At 33.3% G+C, this 22,322-nt stretch overlaps 1 protein-coding gene across 4 annotated transcripts in view; it reads left to right on the top strand.

Moving 5' to 3' along the window:
* FNBP1L (formin binding protein 1 like) overlaps positions 1-22,322 on the top strand; it is a 100,924-nt gene that overhangs the window by 73,619 nt on the left and 4,983 nt on the right. For 3 of the 4 annotated variants that reach the window (XM_078072740.1, XM_078072741.1, XM_036118188.2), the window contains exons 7-15: positions 3,371-3,499; positions 5,294-5,440; positions 7,603-7,806; positions 9,205-9,363; positions 14,006-14,020; positions 16,528-16,637; positions 19,186-19,318; positions 19,692-19,786; positions 21,660-21,808. In XM_078072740.1, coding sequence (XP_077928866.1) covers positions 3,371-3,499; positions 5,294-5,440; positions 7,603-7,806; positions 9,205-9,363; positions 14,006-14,020; positions 16,528-16,637; positions 19,186-19,318; positions 19,692-19,786; positions 21,660-21,808 — 1,141 coding nt within the window. The remainder of the gene's footprint in view (positions 1-3,370; positions 3,500-5,293; positions 5,441-7,602; positions 7,807-9,204; positions 9,364-14,005; positions 14,021-16,527; positions 16,638-19,185; positions 19,319-19,691; positions 19,787-21,659; positions 21,809-22,322) is intronic. The other variant, XM_078072742.1, reaches the window with a different exon arrangement.

Raw genomic sequence — 22,322 nt, 5'->3', positions numbered from 1 at the left:
CTTCAAGTCTCAAATTAGTCTGAGAAAGTAGTTAATATGTGTCACTTTATTGTAATGTCGTAACTGCATTCAGAATGCGTAGGAAAGACATGATTGCTATTGAGAATAAGTTTCTATCCTATTCCAAAACAGAATAAAAAGTCTAAGGTAAGTTGATGGGGTGTGCAAATGGGAGTTGGGTCGTGTGCTTCCCCAACTTGACACAAGGCGAAACAAGATCAGAGTGTCAGAGGTATGTGATGTTAGTTGTTTATGTGTTTGTTTCATTCATTCATTCATTTTGGGAAGCTGAACTCTCTTGTCACTAACTGATCTGGGTCAGGTATTCTGTAACATAACTATTTGTAGGATCAGTCCTGTAACTGCTGCTGCTTAGCTTTTCCTTCTCCCGTGCTGTATACTCTTTATCTTAGAACATTTGACATAGTGATAGAGTTGAAATGTTGGTATTTTGAAATACAGGTGAACCTTACTCCACATTTTTGTATATACAAAGGCCCACCATTTGTATATTTTCAGTTTAGGATTTTATAATTCTCTATGGGATTAGAACAAGAAAAAAGTAAAAAGGGAGGGAGGAGTAATTTATTTTCTGCATTCCATTTTCTTTACCACTTAAAAGCTATAAAATTATATAAAATCCAGATTTTGCAAATACCTTAAAGGCCTTCTAGTATAACTTGTGAGGCTTTTATTTTTTTCTACCTGATTTTTAATGACTTTAAACCTCTAATGATAGTAAGTTCCATCTCGTTAGAAATACACAGTCTTAAGGCAGTTTGTTCTTTTTTTTTTTCCCCCCCAACTCTAGCATTTTCTTATTATATTGATCTCACTCATCCCTCTGTTTAGTTTTAATTTCTTTGAGGTACCAGAAAAGTATCAAATCTGTTATTTTCCTCATTATAGCTTTTCAGATATTTGTAGCAGATTCTCTACCCTTAGATAAACCATTGTGTTTCTTTATTCTATGTAGGAAATAGCTTCAAGTTACCTTTCATTGTAACTATTTTCCTTTGGATATCTATTAATTTGTCAATATCCCACATAAATTATGTTACTTCCGATTGGATGTAATAATCTAGGTATGGTCTTATCGGTACTGAGTTTGATTACCTCCCTTGTTTTGAACACCAAATTTATGTTAATTACGGCCTAAATGTGTATCGACTTTTTGGGCAATTACATTGTTTGGATGGACTCCCATTGAGTTTATGGTTAACCCAATGTTTTTTCACATATGGTGTGGTATGAGAAATGTGTCTCAGAACTTGTACTGTTGGTATTTTAAATGCATATGTACATCTCTATCAGTTACTAGACTTAACTCTGCAGTTTACATTTTTGGATCCTGATTTTGATCATCCATATATTCATTTCCTTCCTAGCATCATGTCATGCACATAATGTGTTATCATTATTTGATAAAAATGTGGACCACAATAGTTGGAAACGGCACTGTTTTATACATGGGAGACATCCTTGCTGGTTGACACTGGTTCCAACTCCTTTGACCAAACATTGATTGAATATATAATTTATGTACTAGACAAGTTAAGGAACTCTTTAACTAGACTCTCATTTAACTTATTTTTTCATTTGGTCTGTAAAGGTATCTTTAGAGACTAATTAGACATTTTGAAATCCAGATATAACATGTTTAATAGTTTGACCTAACTTAAGAATTTTAATGTTTATAGTTTTTTATGCTCATTTGTTTGTAGTCTCCTTACTTATTAGAAAATTTGGAAAACTTTGAGGATTTGCTTTAGGAACTATAGAGTAGCGGCATTCTGTTGTAAGTGACCAGGTAGGGAAGGGAACATAGTTTCAATTGAGCAACTACTGATAAAAGTTAAAAAAAAAAAGAAAAGAAAAGAAAGTGAAGAGGGAGCAAACCAGTTACTGATCTGCCTTAAGAAAAGGAAGGCAGTCGCACAGCATGAGTATACCATAACACTCCTGAACTGTACACTTAGAAATGATTAAGATGGTCAGTTTTATGTTACGTGTATTGTGTATTTTACCACAATTAAACATTTAAAAGATTTTTTAATGCAGTGTTAAAAAAGAGAGAAGGCAGTTAGTATGAAGCCCACAGTACGCCAGAGGAGAATTCAATTGTATTAGCTTTCTAGCCTTATACTTCTACATACCCTGTGGAACCTTTGCCCTAGGCTTTGGGAATCACAGCCAGTGACTTTAGAACAGGAGCGGTTTCTCCTGACAGAACCGTCGTGGGTAGGGAATAATTTAGAATACTATATTCCATCATAGTTTGTGGGAGCAGGGAGAAAGGGGGAAGAAATAAATGAATGTGTACTTAAGGTCCCAGGTTGGAACTTCAAATGTATTTTTCTGTAGAAATATTTTGGGCTGTGGTGTTTAGTTTCCGTAGCACTTAAGTATTGTAATCTTCAAGTACACTGTGGATTAAATGCATTTTTGTGGGCTTATTTGGTATCTTGGCTACCATGTAATTCCATAGGTCAGTTTATTTCTGAGTTCAGAATAACTAACTTGTGGACCTCCTTTTAGAAGGTTAGAGACTACATTTGCAGAAAATGGAATTAAAATATTGAAGTTTATTCACAATGTGCTTTACAATTTCCAAAGCACTGTCGTATAACATGATTTATTCCTTGGAACACTGAAAAATTGAGTACAGTTCTTATTTTGTTTTTTTCTTATTACTTTAGAACAACTGAGAAATTTATTTAGATTCTCCTTCATTAAATCTAGAATTAATGATTTTACATTAAATTTGTGTTCTAACATTCTTATCAGTGTAGATGATGCTAACCTGACTCAGTCAAAAAGCATTTCTGTAAGACCTTAAGATGAATAGAACTGTATTCTAAATAAACATTTTTTAAAGTACTTCTGGTTTTGTATAGAGATGGAAATCATTGTTGAGTATTACTTTATCCAAAATTAACAGTTCTATCATTGTTTGATTTCACTGTGGTTCTAGTTGGATATAAGTGGATTATGTTTAAAGGAATGTTTCACTACTAACTTTAACTGTCTAAAATATTTCTGTACTGTTTTTCTCTTCTGATTAAGAGCATCCTATTTCAAGTCAAGCCATAATGTTGTCATTTATTTAATTTTTAAAAATCTGGATTTGGTAAGGAGAAACTTTATTTGAACAGATTGTTGCAAGGGGGAGGACTATTGCAGTAAGAGAAAGAGAATGTTGCAGAGGTGAGTGCTCTGGCCAGAAGATCTGCAAGCATCTCCTTAAATTTTAAATGATATTAATAGTTAGAAAAAGTCTAGTTTTAGTGTAACTTTTAGAAAAGCGAATTAACTATGATTTTTTCGTTGTTATTTTTGTTGGTAATGATCTGGACCAATTTGTCTCTAGGCCAAACAGCAGTTGAATCTGCGTACACATATGGCTGATGAAAATAAAAATGAATATGCGGCACAGTTACAGAACTTTAATGGAGAACAACACAAACATTTCTACGTAGTGATTCCTCAGATTTACAAGGTAAAGTTTAGGTATATGAAATTAATGTAGTTTTAGAGTTGGAAGAACTATTCTTTAAATGTAAAACTTAAATTTCAGGAATCAACCAGCATGTTTCTAGATTTACTAGTAAGTCATCAGGATTAGTGATACGAACTTCCTTTATGATTATAGATTTGAAAAGTAAATTTTTCCTAACTTTGAAATCACAGATTTTCCTATAGATTTATTATTAGTGTAATAAACAGTCCACTAAAGCAATGACATTTTCTAGATAAAGTTTAATACCATGTCACTGAGCATTAGGACATAGGGGGGAATTCAGTGGAATTGTACATTGTAATCTGCTTGACAAGAATTGGGATGTAGCTTTTTGACAGTATACCAGAATCATTGGCATTACTCCACGTGGCAGAAATAAATCTTATGAAATGTATTCGCTAGCCCGGTTTTTATCTGCTTGTCTTCCTAGCTGCCAGATCATAAATGTAATTCAGGCTATAAGTTTGCTTACAAATCCCATCCATTATCACTTGATGATAAACAGTTGCCAAACAGCCTGAGATAAAAACCCAGAATTTACATGATGGTTAAGTTATGTTACTGCTTGTTCTAGAAAGACAAGAAATAAGAGAAAAGGTTTTAGGTGAAACGGTGTTCAAAGTAGTGTCTGGGAGAGCAGAGCTTATATGGAAAGAGTTGTGAGCCCAAGTATATTTTCTTTTTCAGCAAATTAGTAGTACAAAGGGAGCATAGTTTGAGGTGGTGGCCTAGAGTGGGTATCATATTCCAGTCATTTAATCCAGAGTATCTAGCCTGCCAGTCCTCACTCTGGGTGCTTTTCTAGGCTCTCCAGCTAAGCCTTCATGTTCTGGGGAGACCTTAACTTGGAGATCAACCACTTTCTGTGTTTGGGGGCTTGATCCTTTTGTTTGGACCTTGCTGTGGAGCAGTCTTGCCATTTTGTAATGCTGGGAGCAGTTCCTTTGTGAAAATGTGGGTGTCAAACCCACAGGCTTCGGGAAGTAATTAGGAAAAACTGGTATGAAGGCTATGGGAGTTTGGGGATTTGAGCAGTGTAGCTGCTTCCTAGGAGGAAGAAAGGCTTAGTAGTATTGGCAAATATTAAGTGTCAAAAATGCCGTTAAGTTATTGGCTTCACTTGTCACAGCATAATTCTTAGTGGCATATGTTAGTGAATTTTTGAATTGTGGGGATTCCATTATATGTACCATTTTCACCATATAGCTTCCTGTTTTTCATCTTGTGTCCCCAATACTTTAACAGTCACTCTGAGCTGTAGATTGACTGGTAGGTCTGAGTACCTGTTGATATTCAGTCAGCTGTGGATCCTTAGTCCAGCCAGATCTTACCAAAGTAGTCTGAACTAACTTAAGGGCTTAGAAGTCTCAGATTTATATATGTTATAGACCAGTTGCTTTAAAAAAGGGGGGGGGGGGCATCAGAATTCTCTTTTCAAGTGCAGCTTTTCCTGGACACATAGACAACTGCTCTGACTGAAGAATGAAAGGTAGAGGTGGTAAGAGGTAGGGAGCTGGTAGCCTGTTAGGGGGTGCCTTTAGAATACTTGAAAACCAGTGTCACCTGGTTTTAAGATGTGCTAAAAGGCTGGATTTTTTTTTCTTTTGTTACATGACAAGTCTCAAGTTTTAAGTATTGTAAGTCTGTAGCACTGAAAAGATATTAACAACAGTGTAACTATTTCTGTAGAATCCTTAAATTTGGAGGTGGTGTTTGCTTCAGCATGAAAAGAAAATTCAGTATTCCCTTTTTTTTAAAATTTCTGATTATTAGCAACTACAAGAAATGGATGAACGAAGGACTATTAAACTCAGTGAGTGTTACAGAGGATTTGCAGACTCAGAACGCAAAGTTATTCCTATCATCTCAAAATGTTTGGAAGGAATGATTCTCGCTGCAAAATCAGTTGATGAAAGAAGAGTAAGTGCTATATAATTATATTTGAATAAATGTATTTGGTTTAGGTATGCAGCTGGAGTTGGTGAAATGAATTGGGAAAGGGGTGAAGTAATTGATGAATAGCTGATTCTAAATTATATTCTTTAGAAGTCTGGCAGTAGATTGGATTCCTTTGGGCTTTTTTTTTTTAAAGATTTTATTTATTTATTTGACAGAGAGAGACACAGCGAGAGAGGGAACACAAGCAGGGGGTAGTGGGAGAGGGAGAAACAGGCTTCCCGCGGAGCAGGGAGCCCTGTGCGGGGCTCGATCCCAGGACCCTGGGACCATGACCTGAGCCGAAGGCAGATGCTTAACGACTGAGCCACCCAGGCGCCCTTCGTTTGGGCTTTAAAGATAGCCATTCTAAACACTAAAATTCTAGTTGTTCTGAAAGAAAAGAGTTCTAATCCTTCTCCTCCCCTCACTAAATTTTCAGTTCTATTCCAAGAGTATAACATAACCTGTGAACTGTGGGTTACAAACTGTATTATATTCTTACTCTCGTGAAAGTTAAGAGAAAGAAATAGATCTAGAGTTACTGTAAGAATTGCTTTTAGTATAAGACTTGGCACTTGAAGCATGGGTAGTGTGTGGAATAATCGCCCATGGGAAAAAGGAAGAAGGGCGTCATGAGTAGAAGGAACAGCATAGCCCTGCTCCCCTTGAGGGAGAATATCCAGTCACATTCTGTCTTGATTAAGGTCTAGCAAGACTCTTGTACCTGGTCATTTCTCAGTAAATATTGATAGAGTGACCAGAACGGATGGTTGGCAGAAACGGAGATTATGAGGAAAGAACAAAAGAAGAGAACCAGTGTTTGGGGAGTACCAAATATGTACCATATATTTTAGTCTTCATAGCAAGTTGGTATTATATTAATTAGCATCCTTCCTGTAACACATAGAATTCTAACTTAAATTTTAAAAATAAAAGGATTTTTGGGGTGCCTGGGTGGCTCAATTGGTTAAGTGTCAGACTCTTGGTTTCGCTCAAGGCTCAGGTCATGATCTTGGGGTCCAGGGATCAAGCCCCGGACCCCTGGCTCCGTGCTCAGTGGGGAGTCTGCTTGAAGATTCTCTTCTTCTGCCCCTCCCCCCACTCGCCAGCTTCCCCCCCAAAATAAATTAATAAATCTTTAAAAAAAAATAAAAGGACTTTTGGGTTCTTTAATTGGGAATTCAGAGATCACATTTATATTTCAGTATGGCTGGATCCAAGATTACAAATATAGTTATGTCCCTTCTCCTTTCTCATTCTTCTTACCCTTTAGTGAATGATTGGTAGGGGTGGCATTAATGACAAAACTGAGGTGTGACTTATGGATAACTTTTGACGAAATGATAGGCAAAATGCACAATTAACAGAAATAGGCAATAAAAGAGAAGTGGTTAGGGGTCGGGTTGGGAGGAGTTTGTAGAGATAAAGTATTCTGTGTGAAAATAATGAGCTTAAGCTGTCAGTAGCTAACGCTGGGATAGTGGTAGGTATGTCCAAAGACAACATACAGTAGTTAGGTGAGTTTTAAAGTTTTAGGGAAATAATACTGAACTTTATATTTTTTAAGTTGCCTTTTGTATTTAATACTGTTTGTGAGATCTTTCTCTGTTGCTTGGTTAACAGTCCCGAGTATGTCTTTAAGATATTTTGTTTATCCTTTCCCCTTTTGGATGAATGAAAGCCTTTTGTACTCGTTTCTTACTCTGTCTTACAATTAGATGTCCTTTCCCCTGTTCCAAAGATCATCTTCTTTGTAGATATCCTGTAAGCAAAAAGCCCTTTTCCTTTGAAACTTCTTAGAATTTCTACATGAGAATAACCTCTTCCTGTGTTCCTTTTGTCAGTTAGATCTTACTTATCCTTGTCCTCAGATGAATTTCAGTGGGTTGAAGCTATGAAATAAAAACATTCATGAATATTACAAATTAATAATGTGTTAATTTGATTATAAATTAGTATCTTTATTGGGATTAAAATATTTAAGGTTTATTACTAATCCACAGGGACAAATTATTCACTTTAAACCTTTAATGATAACTATAGAATTATTTCCTTTAAATTTTTGTTTTCTTGAATAAAGTTTTAAAAGCTAATGGTATTAAAAATAAATAAAATGGTTTTAAAAACATGTTTCATATGTGTAGGACTCTCAAATGGTAGTAGACTCCTTCAAGTCTGGATTTGAACCTCCAGGAGACTTCCCATTTGAAGATTACAGTCAGCATATTTATAGAACCATTTCTGATGGGACTATCAGTGCATCCAAACAGGAAAGTGGGAAGACGGATGCCAAAACCACAGTAGGAAAGGCCAAGGGCAAGTTGTGGCTCTTTGGAAAAAAGCCAAAGGTAAAAGTCATAAAATTCTTCTATGCTAATAATTTTGTTTTAGCGTGTCATTTAAATCAATGTAGGTGTTGATTGGATAATGGCTTACTATTAATAGAGAATAAGCATTTTTATTTGAATGATTCAGTTAACTTTTCACTTATTAGAAACTGTTTTGTATCTTAATAGTAAAAATTATTTCTGGATTTAACATTTGAACACCACTTGATAAGTAAAAATATTAAATACTTGTTAATATCTCTTGAATTGTATGCTTTTGAAATTTCACTTGTTTGTAGTTTCCAATCAGAATTTCTAAGGAATCATTATGATCTAACTATAAGACCACTAAAATTGCAGTTTCTCTATTAGAATGAATGATTGACCATAGCAATAATAAATGTCACATTAGGTCTTACAGATTATACCAATAAGGTTATTTTTATCATCCATGTGAATATTTAATGGGAAGGGCTCAATGTTTGTGGTTATTTGAAGTTTAAAAAGTCTCTAGTTTACTAAGAGATCCTCACTCTTCTTGTTGGAATCCATTTTTTGATGTGTTGTATATGTTAGATAAATCTGGCTCTGCAGATGAGCAAATGGAATAGATGAGTTCTTAATCTTACCAGTTTAGTGATTATAACAGTGTCTATCTAGTTTGAGAATAGATATGTACTTTTAATCTGATATGCTCTATTAAAATACACGATTGTAATTCATTTTTCTGCTCTTGACACAAGAATGTAGATAAATTTAACTCAAATTATAATATACCTATAAATACCTTTAGAAGTGCACTTAGAATTAACTCCATTATTCATGCTTTTAATATTTTCCAGGTGAGAAGTTGAAAGGTGAGACTTAAAGTAGATAGGAGAGCTTAGAAAAACAAGGACTACTCAGTTTTTTTAAAAAAAATGAGGTGTAATGAAGATGAAATAGAAATGGTCTGAGAGAAAAACCACAAACGTAATGAAATTTGTCTATTTGTGATAATAATCAGTTGCAATTTTAATATTTTAGTAGACTTACCTGTTTGGATAACTTTACCTGTAGCTGCCACCTTTATCTCTGACAAGTACAGGTTAAGTATAACCAGTTAGGTAGTGCTAATATTCTAGAAACCAGAAGAGAATTTTTTTATGTAGGTCATATTGCTCTCTCTAACATTATAATTTGTGTACTCTATATTTTTAATGTCAGCTTGTAAAAAGTGATCAAATGAAATGGTACATTTTTAAAAGTAAATTTGACTTTTAAAATGACAGTTTTGGCAAGACTATGTTAATTCTCTTATTTTTATAGAAAACTTTGAGTTTTATTTTGTGAAAAGTATGTTGCCAAAAATAGAATTTTCATTTAGGAAAAAACTATGCACATTTGGCTTATTGATTCCTTTCTTTATTTCCATATTAGCCACAGTCCCCACCCTTAACCCCTACTAGTTTATTCACATCCAGTACTCCTAATGGGTCCCAGTTTCTCACATTCTCCATTGAGCCCGTGCATTATTGTATGAATGAAATAAAAACAGGGAAGCCCAGAATTCCTTCTTTCAGAAGCCTCAAAAGAGGGGTAAGTTTAATAATGGGTTAAAATGCATGATGGCCTATTGTGTGTGTAGTGTGGCTTTTAATACTCTCCACCCTCATTATAAGGCTCTCTCCTGTGAATATGTAGTTTAAAAACACCACAGAATTAAGTATAGCTGCCCTCAAGTTAAAAATAACTCCTCTTTATAACATTTGAAATGCTCAACCATAAAAGAATGGTATTATAAAGAGGGTGCTGGGTACAATCATATTAGCTATTTTTTTTGTTTATGTGAAATCATATGTCCACCATTGTCTTGTAATGTATTTACATTTTTAAGACTTTCAGTAATTTGTCACTGGAGTTACTCATGCAATAATTTGTCACTAATAATGACTTCTGCCAATTTATAAAGTATTTTGTTGACAATAAAAAAAAATCAAGTTCAATTTTAATTGCCCTACTTTTAGAAGTATAAAAACAGTTTCCAGTAGTTAAAGAATTAAAGATAGGCATGTTAAATATCAGGATTGTAGATCAAAGTAAGATAATACATTAGTAGGTATTTTATAAATTAAAAAGCATATAAAATACTAGATATTGAGTAATGTTTACATGGAATTTGTGTTCTTGAACTAAAACAAAAGTATTTTTTTACCAGAATTTTTCCTTTTAAAAAAAAATTGGCCAGCCTTTGATGTTTACTTAAAACTAAAGATATTCTCTGCAAATGAAAAATTTTAGAATAGTAAAAAGCAAATATTAAACCATTTTTTAGCAACAGCTGATTATACTACTGATAAATATTAGTGTTATTCCATTATGTTAGTAAAGCTAATTTCTCATATTTGAATTTAAGGTTGTGCTTGTAATATTCATAGCTCATAATTTAGATATATTTATGAAACTTGAGCATTTGTTTGGACATATGAAAAACATAGGTTTGAAAGCCCACAGGTGAGAATTCGAGTCTATCAGTGCCATAAAAAATCTAATCATTAATGGTGATATACTGTAGTTGGGCTCACTGTTGTTCTTGCTGCTCACTCTAACCCCACTGTCCCTCCTCCTCCCTCCCTGTCTTCCTTCTTTCTCTCTTTTTCATGTCTTCTCTTTCCTTCTCTGTCTAGCCTCTTTCCTTCTCATGTCTTCTCTTTCCTTCTCTGTCTAGCCTTCCTTCTCTGGTTTTATTACATTTTGTAGCCTTTTCTACAAATTGCTTTAGTTGCGTTTCTCTTTTGGCCACATGTAGAACAAGATATATTTGTTTAGGGCAAGATTACATTATCCTCTGCATTTTCATTAAAACAATATGACAAACCAAAGTGATGTCAGTAATGCAGCAGACATATTCTAGTGTATGGTGTCCTTTTTTGGACTTCCTTTTTTCCTATAATGTCATGAACATTTTTACATCTGTCTTACCTAATTCTGTGTGAATGATGATATAGGAAATTAATGATATTCTGAAAAGTCGCTAGAAATAAGTCTGTATTATACTTACAAGCACTAAGGGAACCTGTGTTCATTTTTAAAAGCCCTTAACACTTGTTTGAAGGACTTTTAAGAAGTCATATTTGGGATTTCTGTTGCTTGAGTTATGAGGGTAGAATTCCCATCTTTATTCTGAATGATGATTTAGACTTAATTAAATATTATGTGTTACATAAATCATGAAAAATTACTATTTATAGCTATAGTTTTGTAATTGTGTATGTATCTTACACACTGAGTCTACCAGACCCAGTTACAGTAATCTACACGGTATAGTTACAGAGATATGAAATAAATGTAGTTCTGTGAAAAAAAGTTAAGGAAGTTAAAACTGTGAGCCCTGGAAAGAGAATTTTAAATATGTGACTCTTCATTCTTACTGAATAAGTTTATAGGTGGAATTTTATAAACTGTAGAACTTAAAAGTATCTGCTTAGTCATTATTTGTCTTATTTACACTTACTGCTTTAATTTTAAACATTAGTACATTGTTCGGGGCGGGGCGGGGGGGGGCAGTTCCAGAAGGCCAAAGTCTTCCTCCTCTTGTTATTAGTTATCATACCAAACGAAAAAAGCAATATGCAAGGTAGAAAATATGACAGGTAAATGGATTGTAGGGGATTAGAGGATAGAGCAGAAAAGAAAGTTTATTACAACCTTGGCTTTGAGAAATTTCTCATTTTGATTGGTATTTGGTAGTTTATCAGATTCTATTTCAAAATTAACCTGTAGAGATATTTTTCTGCCACTGAAGAATTTTCTCAATGTAGAAAAATCCAAAAAGAAGAGAAGCTTTAAGAGGCCAGTTTTTTTTTTTTAAACATGGATTTACAAGTCAGTCCGTTAAGCTTACAAAGTAAGTCTTAAGGTTTCTTAAAGCTGATGAGTTGCTGTTCAAATCAGAAACTCTTGTTTTGAACTATGTTTGCTACATTGTTTTCCTAAATACCTACTTGGCTTTTCTAAGAAATTATTATTTCTTTTTCTTTTCTTTTTTTTTTTTAAAGAAACCTAGTATGTATAGTTCCTAATATTTTTAAGGATATGAGAAATGTTATATTGGACTGATGTTTTTGACCAGTAGACTTTACTGAGGGCTGGTGGTGTATAATTTCCTTCTGTGACATCAAGATCTAACCATTAAGGGGTATTTGGTACACACCTAAAATTAACTACTTCATATAGAAACAAATATTTTACTCTATAACTATTTCATTTGAGATTCTGCGTAATTCTTTTTTGGGGGAAAGATTTATCTAGCAATAGTAAGTCCATGTTTTCTGTCTAAATTATTCATGGTCTGGAAAACCAGGAGTCATATTTGTAAGCTTTTATTTGTTCAGAATACAGTTATCAGGATTTTCCTATCTTTAAATGAAATACATCTAATAATTATAGTTGCCTGATTTCCTGTTTAGTTCCTTTGTGTATTTATTAAGGTGTGGGGGTATGTGAAATATTCTAGTTATAGGTACGTGATAATTGTTTATGAGAGTAAGATATTTATGCATTGAACATGAATTACTTAAAAAATATTTTAATGTATTTCTAATATTTTTACAAAGAACTTGAGTTTTTTGTATCCCCAAATCTACGGTTATTGAACTATAAATTAATTTTCTAATTGGAAACTAGATTAACTAAAAACAAACATTTGATACTTCAGTTATAATCATCTTAATGTTTTCTTTAAAATATAGAAACTGGAAAAATAATTTTTATTTCACTTAGAAATTTAGCTGGGGAAAATTATAAAAGATAAATTCAAATACTTCACATATTTTGTTTCTTGTGCTCTGTATAATTTTGTATTAATAACATTAAAGAAGATCGTGAATATCTTTTAAAAATTTAATCTTTTTAATCTTTTTATCAGGAATTTTGTGATACCAAAATAAGTTGTGGTTTTGTTCCCTGAAACTACTGACAGTCTAAAGAATGTTAAGCTTAATTTGGAAAGATAATGGATAGTAAATGTCATCTTTCTTATCATCATAACCATCAATATATATAGCTAATTCATTGGAGATAAGGGGTAGATATTTTTGTCAGTTATTTATTAAAGTTCAAATTTTTTATGTGAAATTCTACCTGACATCCCCCCCCCCACCTTCTTTAAAACATCACGATTTAGAAAATAGGAAAAAATAAATTTTAGAGGTTGCGAACCAAGCACAATGAATGTGAAGATTAACTTTGTAAAGCTGTATTGCATATTATGGATCTCAAGGGGTGTGTGTGTGTGTGTGCGTGTGTGTGCATAAGCGTGCACATGTGTGCACACGTGTTTACTGGGGATGCTTGATAGATGCGATGTCAGTTGCAGAGTCCTGCTAACCCACGTAATGTGGGTTATATATACTAGTGGTATATATACTGTATGAGAGCACTTTGGCTATGTCATTTCATATTTTCAGAAAGAAATTTTATCCAGTTTTCTAAAAATTGGCATTATATTTTTAGTGTTGCTTATTGAGCATATGGATTTCAGAATAAAATTTGAAAAATAGAAGCTCTATCTTCAAAACAACATTCACCCCATATAGTTGTGTCTATTAGGAAATATGTATGGGAAACTTGAATCTGGGTGACTCGTTTATTATTTTGATAATGTAATTTTCTTAAAAAAAAAAAAAAAGCCTTAAAACTAAAGTAGAAATGTTACCCTTATCTACCCTTGACATATTTAAATTCAAAATAGTATTTTGAACTATAAAAATTCCTTTGATGGTGTTTTGTTTAATGCATTAGGAAGAGCCTTTCATTTTTTAATACTTCATATAAGATTTCTTTTAAATGGCTCATATTAGATCTTTATATTCAGCTCTTCAAATATTAGTATTTTGAGAATAAAGAGCTATATAAGTGAATCCACTTAAGGAAAAAATTATCTTTTAAAGAAAATAAATGATTACTGATCAAATGATTTCTATTTACTTTTGAGTTTTAGTTGCATTTAGAAAATATCTGCCCATTATCGTCAGTGTATTTTTTTTTTTTTTTTGCAAGTAATTTACTTTCCCCAAAATGTGCTTAAAATTGTTTTTCTGGCATAATTGTTTGGATTGTGAAATGTTCATATTTATTTTAATACTGTAAAAAAAAAAAAAGTATAAGTTATTGCATCTTTGTATTATGATTTCATGTGAATAATTTACCATTTCTTTCTGTTTTCCATTGAACTATTCAGTGGTCGGTGAAGATGGTAAGCCTTATGTGCTGATCTATATACTGTGCCAACATTAAATAATTTCAAAACATTGTTTTTTTTTAATTCAAAATAAGTGGTAAGGTACAACCCCACATTTTCACCTTGTATGCGTCTTTTCTTTTTATAATTTATTCCATAGTCCAATATATGCCAGTACTTCTTGATGTCATAAAATTCAAAAATAACGTGATTAACTGTAATCAACCCATTACGTTCTTAAATGTTATTGAGTGGAGTCTTTGTCATGTTACAGAGCGTAAAATTATAGTTAATCATTATTTTTAAAAGTTACATGATAGAACAAAAAGTTCATATTTTTACAGAATGAAAATTAAAATGATTTTTCTTTTAAAAAGATTGCATAAATTTTTATTCGTAGTTTACCACAGGAATCATTAGATTTTCAAAACAGAAAGAAAATTTCCTACTAATTTCATTAGAGAGTCAGTGCTTTCTTCTTCTGTACTACTGAATGGGAATAAAAGCACACATAACCTAAATATTTTGTGTGTGTGTGTGTGTGCGCACGTGCGCGCAATATATGTGTGTGAGTGTATGTGTGTGATGGTCCTTTATACATTTGAACACATTAATGGAACTACATTGTGAAGACCTAACCCCCAAATCTTTGGGTGCTTGCATAGTTTCTTATTTTTGGAAAATAGACCACTCTCTTTCAGACCACTTTTTTTCAGACTTGCAGGCTAGCCTTTTAGAAATTAATTCCCTTGTAGGAAAAGTTGTTAAATGCCTCAGAGGTCTTTATATCCATAGGAAGTAGAGTGTTTAATTCTCGTAATCTGTAAAAGAACAGGTTATAATGTCAAAATGGGATATCAGAAATGCCTAGGTATCCACTGTTAATAAATTTGAGAACAAGGTTTAATTAGGGATAAGTGGAAATCTGGAAGGTTTACTTATAGGTAATTATGAGTTTATTGTAATACTACCAAAAAACACATTGAAATATATTTCTTTACTTCAATAAATAGTTTTTCAGAATTTTAAGAAATATTTTTAAAAATATAAATTATGAAGTTTTATCTTTGGCACATATATAATAGTTTTCAAAACCTGTACCAGAAATTAGATTAAATCTGACAACTTACATTAATAATTGACCACTAAATTCCCATCAGAATTAGGAAATTCTGCCATTCATTTATTTAGGTCAGATTTAGTTGATTGACAGATTCTTATTTCTGCTACCTGGTAGATTAAAAAACAAAAGCCACTTAGACAAGATGCCCTGCTTTATTTAAGGCAAGCTTGTTAAATATCCATAATGTGTAGGCCACTTGGGGAAAATTCTGGAGATTCTAATTATTAATTAAATGTTACCTTTGGTCCTGGCTCTATCCTAAAAGTGAGTTTTTTAAAAGTCAGGGAAGCATTTTATAGATGGCGAAATAAAGCTACTTAGCATATGTTATAGGCATAAGTGGCCCAGAGAACAAAGATGCATTTCATTTCAACAATACTTGAAAAATTGAACTGGCATATTCCTAAAATCACCAAAAGAAAAATGTCATCAGTTTTTGGAGTGTATAAAACTTATGTAAATATGGGTTTATAGTAAATGGAATCAATAGTTGCTAATATTGGCTCTGTTGTGTAAGCTCTAATAAGATAAATAAGAGTGACATGATTAACATTTAAGATGAGAAAGACATAATTTGAATCAGAAGTTTACATCTAAATACTAGTGCTTTTTCTTAAATGATAGTTTCTTGACTATTAAAACATTAAAAAATTTTCAAACATCAAGCATTCCTAAAGAAGGATCCCATCTTTTTTTGGATTATATCTTTCTTTCAGGAATAACGGAGAAATGTTATTAGGTTGTACAAAAGGATAATTGAAAATAAACTCCTTATTAGACTAATTTCTTACATTTCACACAGTGGATAGTTCTGCCTTTTGTTTTTTAATAATCACGTAATGTTTGGTTCTAAGGAGTGGCTTAATAAATGTAATCATTGGAAGACTATGCAATATTAAACTATTTCACCAATTAGATTATCTTCATGAGGTAAGTTGCTTATTTGTATAAACTTTTCATATTTGCAATCAACATTTGCAATATTTGATTTGGCAATGTGATGTTATCTATAAAACAATAATTTGTATAGGTGAGAAATGTTATGTGTTTCCATTTTGTTGTTGTTGCTGTAAGAAGGTTCATATGTATTTATTTTAACTGCCAAGACCTGAAAATAATGTGATAGTGGTCATTACCAATTTTCTTTATCTGGTTATATTTTTACCTGTTCTTTTTCATGATTTTATAAACTCACTGGAATTTGAGCTCTTTCTTCAATACAGTTGTTTTAATTAACATACATACATATCTGTTTAGATTTCTTCTTAAAAAGGGTTGTTTGGGGGCTAATTTGAAATTAAACTTAAAATTGATATGTATTTTTATTTTATAGTGGGTGTATTTAAAAAATAAAATTTCCTGAAGATGTCTTTTATAATGATTTAGATTCCCTTTTCAGGGCCCAGCATTAGAAGATTTCAGTCATCTGCCACCAGAACAGAGACGTAAAAAGCTGCAGCAGCGTATCGATGAACTTAACAGAGAACTACAAAAAGAATCAGACCAAAAGTATTTTTCCATTAAGTCTTTTCTACCATATTATTCCTTAAGGGGTCGACTTTGAATAATGTGTTTAAATGTGATGTATAAAAGGTTTAAAAATCATATATCCTAATTGACATATCTTTTGAGGGAAAAATAAACTCCTAAACTTTGAAAAATTTTATGGTTGCCATATCACAGATCAAAATGAAATGTTAGTTTCTTAGGTTGCAGATTACCTGTTGGATGCCAATAGTCTATATTTATGCTTTCCCTAATATTACAAAATAGTTTGATGATTGATTATCAAGAATAGTTTCACCAACACTAACCATCTCTTATACTTTGATCCATTTCATTTTGCTCCGATATATAAGTTGAGTTCAGTAGAAACCTAAAGCTATAATTATTTTGTTTGTAGCAAATGTGTTGGCAAACAATACTTGATTACTTATAGCATTGGTTCATAGCTGTAATTTTTTCCAATTTTTTTTTTAAAGATTTTACTTATTCGACAGATAGAGAGCACAAGTAGGCAGGGTGGCAGGCAGAAGGAGAGGGAGAAGCAGGCTCTCCGCTGAGCAGGGAGCCGGATGTGGGGCTCGATCCCAGGACCTTAGGATCATGACCTGCACCTAAGGCCGCTGCTTAACCGACTGAACCACCCAGGCGCCCCAATTTTTTTCAATTTTATAAAAGTGTCCTTTAGTTCAATTTTGTTTTCATGAAGAGATAGTTATGAATAAAGGGTTATTAGAGTGAATCGGTGCCCTACTATCTGATTTTATACTGAAGATAAAATTGGAGCTTAAACTGTAGCATGAGTGATTGAAGGTTTTTGGGGGGGGGGGTTGTTTTTGTTTTTTTGCAGCTCAGACAGTTTTATTCCAGATTTAGTGTTTTGTTTTTCTTGTTACTGAAGTATAGTTGACACACAATGTCACTTTAGTTTCAGATGTAGAAGTGATTCAATTTTGATCTTAAGAATTTTACATCAGGTATGATAGGATGCTTAATCATAAATATTGTAATATAGTCGATTCTCATTATTTGTAGTAGTTATGTTCTATAAAGTCACTGTGAACACTGAATTAGTGAAAACTAAAATGGAAAATAATAGTTTTAGGCTCCATTTAGCCTCTGGTCACATTTTCATCAACTGATTGATTATAACCTTGTTTTTTTTTTAAGATTTTATTTATTTGAGAGAGAGTGAGTGGGGGGAGGGACAGAAGGAGAGGGAGAGAGAAATCTCAAGAAGACTCCCAGCTGAGCATGGAGCCCAACACAGGGCTTGATCCCAGGACCCTGAGATCATGACCTGAGCTGAAATCAGGAGTTGGATGCTTAACCCACTGAGCCACACAGGTGCCCAGATTATAACCTTGTTTTATGTGTGTTTCTGTTTGAAGACACATAATTTAATATATACTGTTGATTCATTAACTTTGAACTCAAGGCCAATAGCGCTATAATTCATGTGTGAACAAAACCTATCTAACCACATACATTTTCTCCATAAGGCACCTCACAGCCTTCTTGCACTTAGAAACACTAGACAATACTTCACTACACTTAAGGGCTTATTTTAAAAAGAAAAATCAACAAAGAGCACAAAATTTAAAAAAACATGGCAGTAGACGGACCACAAAAAGGATACTTGTTCAGGGTGTCTAGAACTTAGGAAAGAAAGAAGACTGGAGATATTTGAGTATCCTCTGAAGATAATAAGAGTCAATTATATCTCAATAAAACTAGAAAAAAACAAGAAGAGATGATTTTCAAAAACGAGTGTAGGATGAGGTGAGAAGAAACCTTTGTCATTTTATGTAACACACATTTAAAGTTTGAACAGAGGTAGGGAAGGAGATGAGACAGTAGAGGTGAGAAGGGAAAAGAAAATGTAACCTCCAGGAATGAAGAAGGAAAAGAATATTAAGAGGGTTAGTCAATAATTTTCAGATGTTAGAGGGAGTTACAGAGTGCTGATTGAGATTACCAGCAGTGATATGATAAGAGAAATGAAGAGGAGATGAATGAACTGTGAGAGGGGCAAGTGAAAGATGGCATTCCTATTTCTAGCATGGTTGAGTGGGAGGACAAAGATGCTATGATTTAAGATGAGGCACACTGGGGGATGTATGGCTACATGGGGGCATAATGAATTTGATTTGGGACATGAATTTAAGAATATTGAGGAATATTTTTCCAGGCCTTGATTAAACCTATATATACAAAGGCACATGTAATATATATATACACATACACACACAATATACATATATACAGTATATATACTATATGTATAAAATCTCATAAATGAGAAGCAAGAAATGAGAAGTCTATTTTTTATTCCAAATATTTTAAAAGACTCTCCATAAATCCCTAACTCTATATACATTATCATCTTTATGCAGATTATCTTTAAGCAGGTAATGTTTGATTAAATTTAAAGAGATAGGACTCTTTTAAGATTAGCTTACGTGAGAGTCACCAAAATCAAATGAAACTCTTATATCTGGGAATTCATATATGAAGTGAATATTTAATTCTGTGACTTCTTTCCCATTTCCAGAGAAGCACTCAACAAAATGAAAGATGTGTATGAGAAAAATCCACAAATGGGGGATCCAGGGAGTTTGCAGCCTAAATTAGCGGAGACCATGAATAACATTGACCGCCTGCGAATGGAAATCCACAAGAATGAGGTATATTTATTGTTTTGCAGTTGTCTAAGGTAAAATCATTTTTATAAGCTTCATTATGATAGATTGGTTTTTGCTACAAGTTCATCTTCAAATTTTTATTTAATTTTAGGGTTTATGATCTGAAAGGAATCATTAAGGTATATAATCTTGAGAATTAGTTCCTCATTCAAGTTTTTCTTAATTAAAAGTATGTAAAACTAAACATGCTTTTCTTACCAGCTGTAAAGTTGATCATTGATCAAACTGGAATAAATATTTCCCTTCTCCAAGAATTATATAATTATAAAAACTTAAAGCACATTTTAAATGTAGACTATCTCAGGAGCTTTTAAAAATATTTGTTGAGCTCAGTTTTACTTATTTTTTTCCTAAGGCTTGGCTCTCTGAAGTTGAAGGCAAAACAGGTGGGAGAGGAGACAGAAGACATAGCAGTGACATAAATCATCTTGTAACACAGGGACGAGAAAGGTCACTTTTTGCATTTTATTTGTATTTCTTCTTTTCCCTCAAATTTTTCTCACCCTTTTGTCCTAACAGTTCTTCCTGATTTAGCAGGTTTGGCTTTTAATAACATTAGTCTTATGAACCTAAATGGTTTTTCTGTTTCCTTAAGTAGCTACAGGTAAAATATGAAATTTCCTATTTACTGGTCTGTTCTAGATTGTCATGCATCCAAAAACAGGGGTCGGAACAGAAAATTCATGGAGCTACAGTCTGGAGGCATAGGCTCCTCCGACCTGGGAAGATTCCAAGGTTTAGATGGAGTTGGGTGGCTTATGCCAAGGAAAAATTTAACTGTTAAGTTGCTCAAAGTTTTGTGAAGGAAAAAAAGAAATCTGTATTGTTAGTTTGAATCAGAGCTTCCAAAAGGCATTTTGCTAAGTTTCCATGTTTTCATACCATTTATGACATTTCCCCCTCTGTGTGTATGTCTTCCCCCCTCCCCCACTAAAATCCAACAAATTAGGATTCTCCTTAGAGAGGATTTGAGAGATCTAGTATCAAATCTTGGTTTACTACTTAATTACAGTATAATTTGAACAAGTTCATTTTTAATAATCTGAGTCTCAGTTTCTTAAAATATGAAATAGAGATTAAAATACCTATCATACAGGGTTATTAGTAATAAATGAAATAATGTACATAATCACCTCATAGTAAAATACCTGGGAATAGTACGTGCTTGACAAATACTAGTTCTTCCTTCTCTTTTCTTATGTTACCACTTTTTGAAAGAATACCTATCTTTAGTATATCAAGAGGTACTCACAAATATACTGCTTTTTTGTTACTAGGAAAAACCTAGATTAAAGTAATCTAATCTCTGGTTTGTGTTATCTAAGAACATGGCTTCCAGGCATACTGAAAGTGCTTTTAATTTCTAATCATACAGATTTGCCCATTCTCTTATTCGGTCATTTGATTCTTCAGCAAAATTATTAACATTTTTCTCTTTAAAAAAATTTTAAGTAAAATACCTTTGGATTACCTGCTCTTTTGAATTTTCTGAGTTTTACTAACTTCCTTGTTAGCATGATTAATTGGAAGTTAACTTTATTAGGAGTCTTTTTGCTTTCAGTGACAGGATAAATACCCATACTGGCTTAAACTAAGAAGGGATTTTATTGGCTTGTTTTAGGAAGAGCTTGATCTAGGAACTCAGAACTATTTCTCTCCACCTCACAGTTCTGCCTTCCACTGTGTTGGCTTCATTTGAAGACTTCATGTGATGGTCTTCCAAAGTTCTGGGCTCATATATCTCCAGGTTCAAGTCCAGTGGAGAAGGCAGGGAGGGAACTTTTCTTCAGTCCCTAAAGAAAAGTCTCTGTGGGTCTATTCTACCTGATTGGGTTATAAGCCTACTCGTGAACTGTTCACTCTGGCCATACAAGTGCTGTGCTGAGACGGGCCCTCTGGAGCCAGGACACAACTCTGCCTGAAGCCTGGGAACCGATTATGGGTGTGGGTGGGTCCCCCATGGAATTTTAGGGGTCTTTTGCCAGAAGAGGAGGTGATAAATCCGGGATGATGGAAGACAAGTGTCCCCTACATTTCTCCCATTTTATCTCTGGGCCCAGTGATACTGAGACATATTTATTGAATGCATGCCATATGGCTAGAACATTGTAATTTTTTAATTTCAGGAAATTCAACAAAGAAGCATTTTGTATTACCAGCAATTTATGTATATCATCATGATTTAAGAAAATAAAGGCTTAATTTGGAACTGTGTCATTGATATTTAGTTCTCTGAATTGATCCTGAGGAGTTCACCTTGTAGATAGCATAAAAATTTCCCATGTTTGTGATACTTGATGAGGTATACTTTCATGTTTTATAGTCCTGAGGGAAGTTACACTGATGATGCAAACCAAGAAGTCCGTGGGCCACCCCAACAACATGGGCACCACAATGAGTTTGATGATGAATTTGAAGACGACGATCCTTTGCCTGCTATTGGACACTGCAAAGCTATCTACCCTTTTGATGGTGTGATTTTCTTTTGTATTTGATAAAACTGGTTCCTTAAAGTCTACCATTGAATCATGCACTTTACTGTCCTTAGTTATATAATTCATTGTCAGCAAATTGTAATACCAGCTCATTAGTATGAATATTTTTGTTTTAACTATATTGCAAATAGAGGTTTTTCTTCTGTACATGACACTGAAAGAAAATTACTTGTGTTATCAACATCCTAGTACAGATTTTAATTATCAACTTTGGTCGATACAGAATTTAATTTCCCCCAGAGATCTTACTAATACTACATGTTCTCATCACAATTGAAGCAGCTTGAGTGTAGCTCAACCTAGGAAGTGGAAAGCTAGTAGATGCCACTTTAAGCTCTTCCTTGTAACTTGCTGTCATTGAGAGATAGGTACAAGGCACATGGCATAGCTGAATGTCCCTACGATATCTGTACTCTGTAGGCCATATTTTCAAGTGAGAGAAGGAGAGATTGTGTCACTTCTGACTACACCATCCTTCTGCTGTGATGGTT

This window comes from Halichoerus grypus, chromosome 5, assembly GCF_964656455.1.
Source record: "Halichoerus grypus chromosome 5, mHalGry1.hap1.1, whole genome shotgun sequence".
In the NCBI taxonomy this organism is placed as follows: domain Eukaryota; kingdom Metazoa; phylum Chordata; class Mammalia; order Carnivora; family Phocidae; genus Halichoerus; species Halichoerus grypus.
Note: the sequence above shows the minus strand (reverse complement) of the source record. Positions and strands in the feature narration are given on the sequence as shown.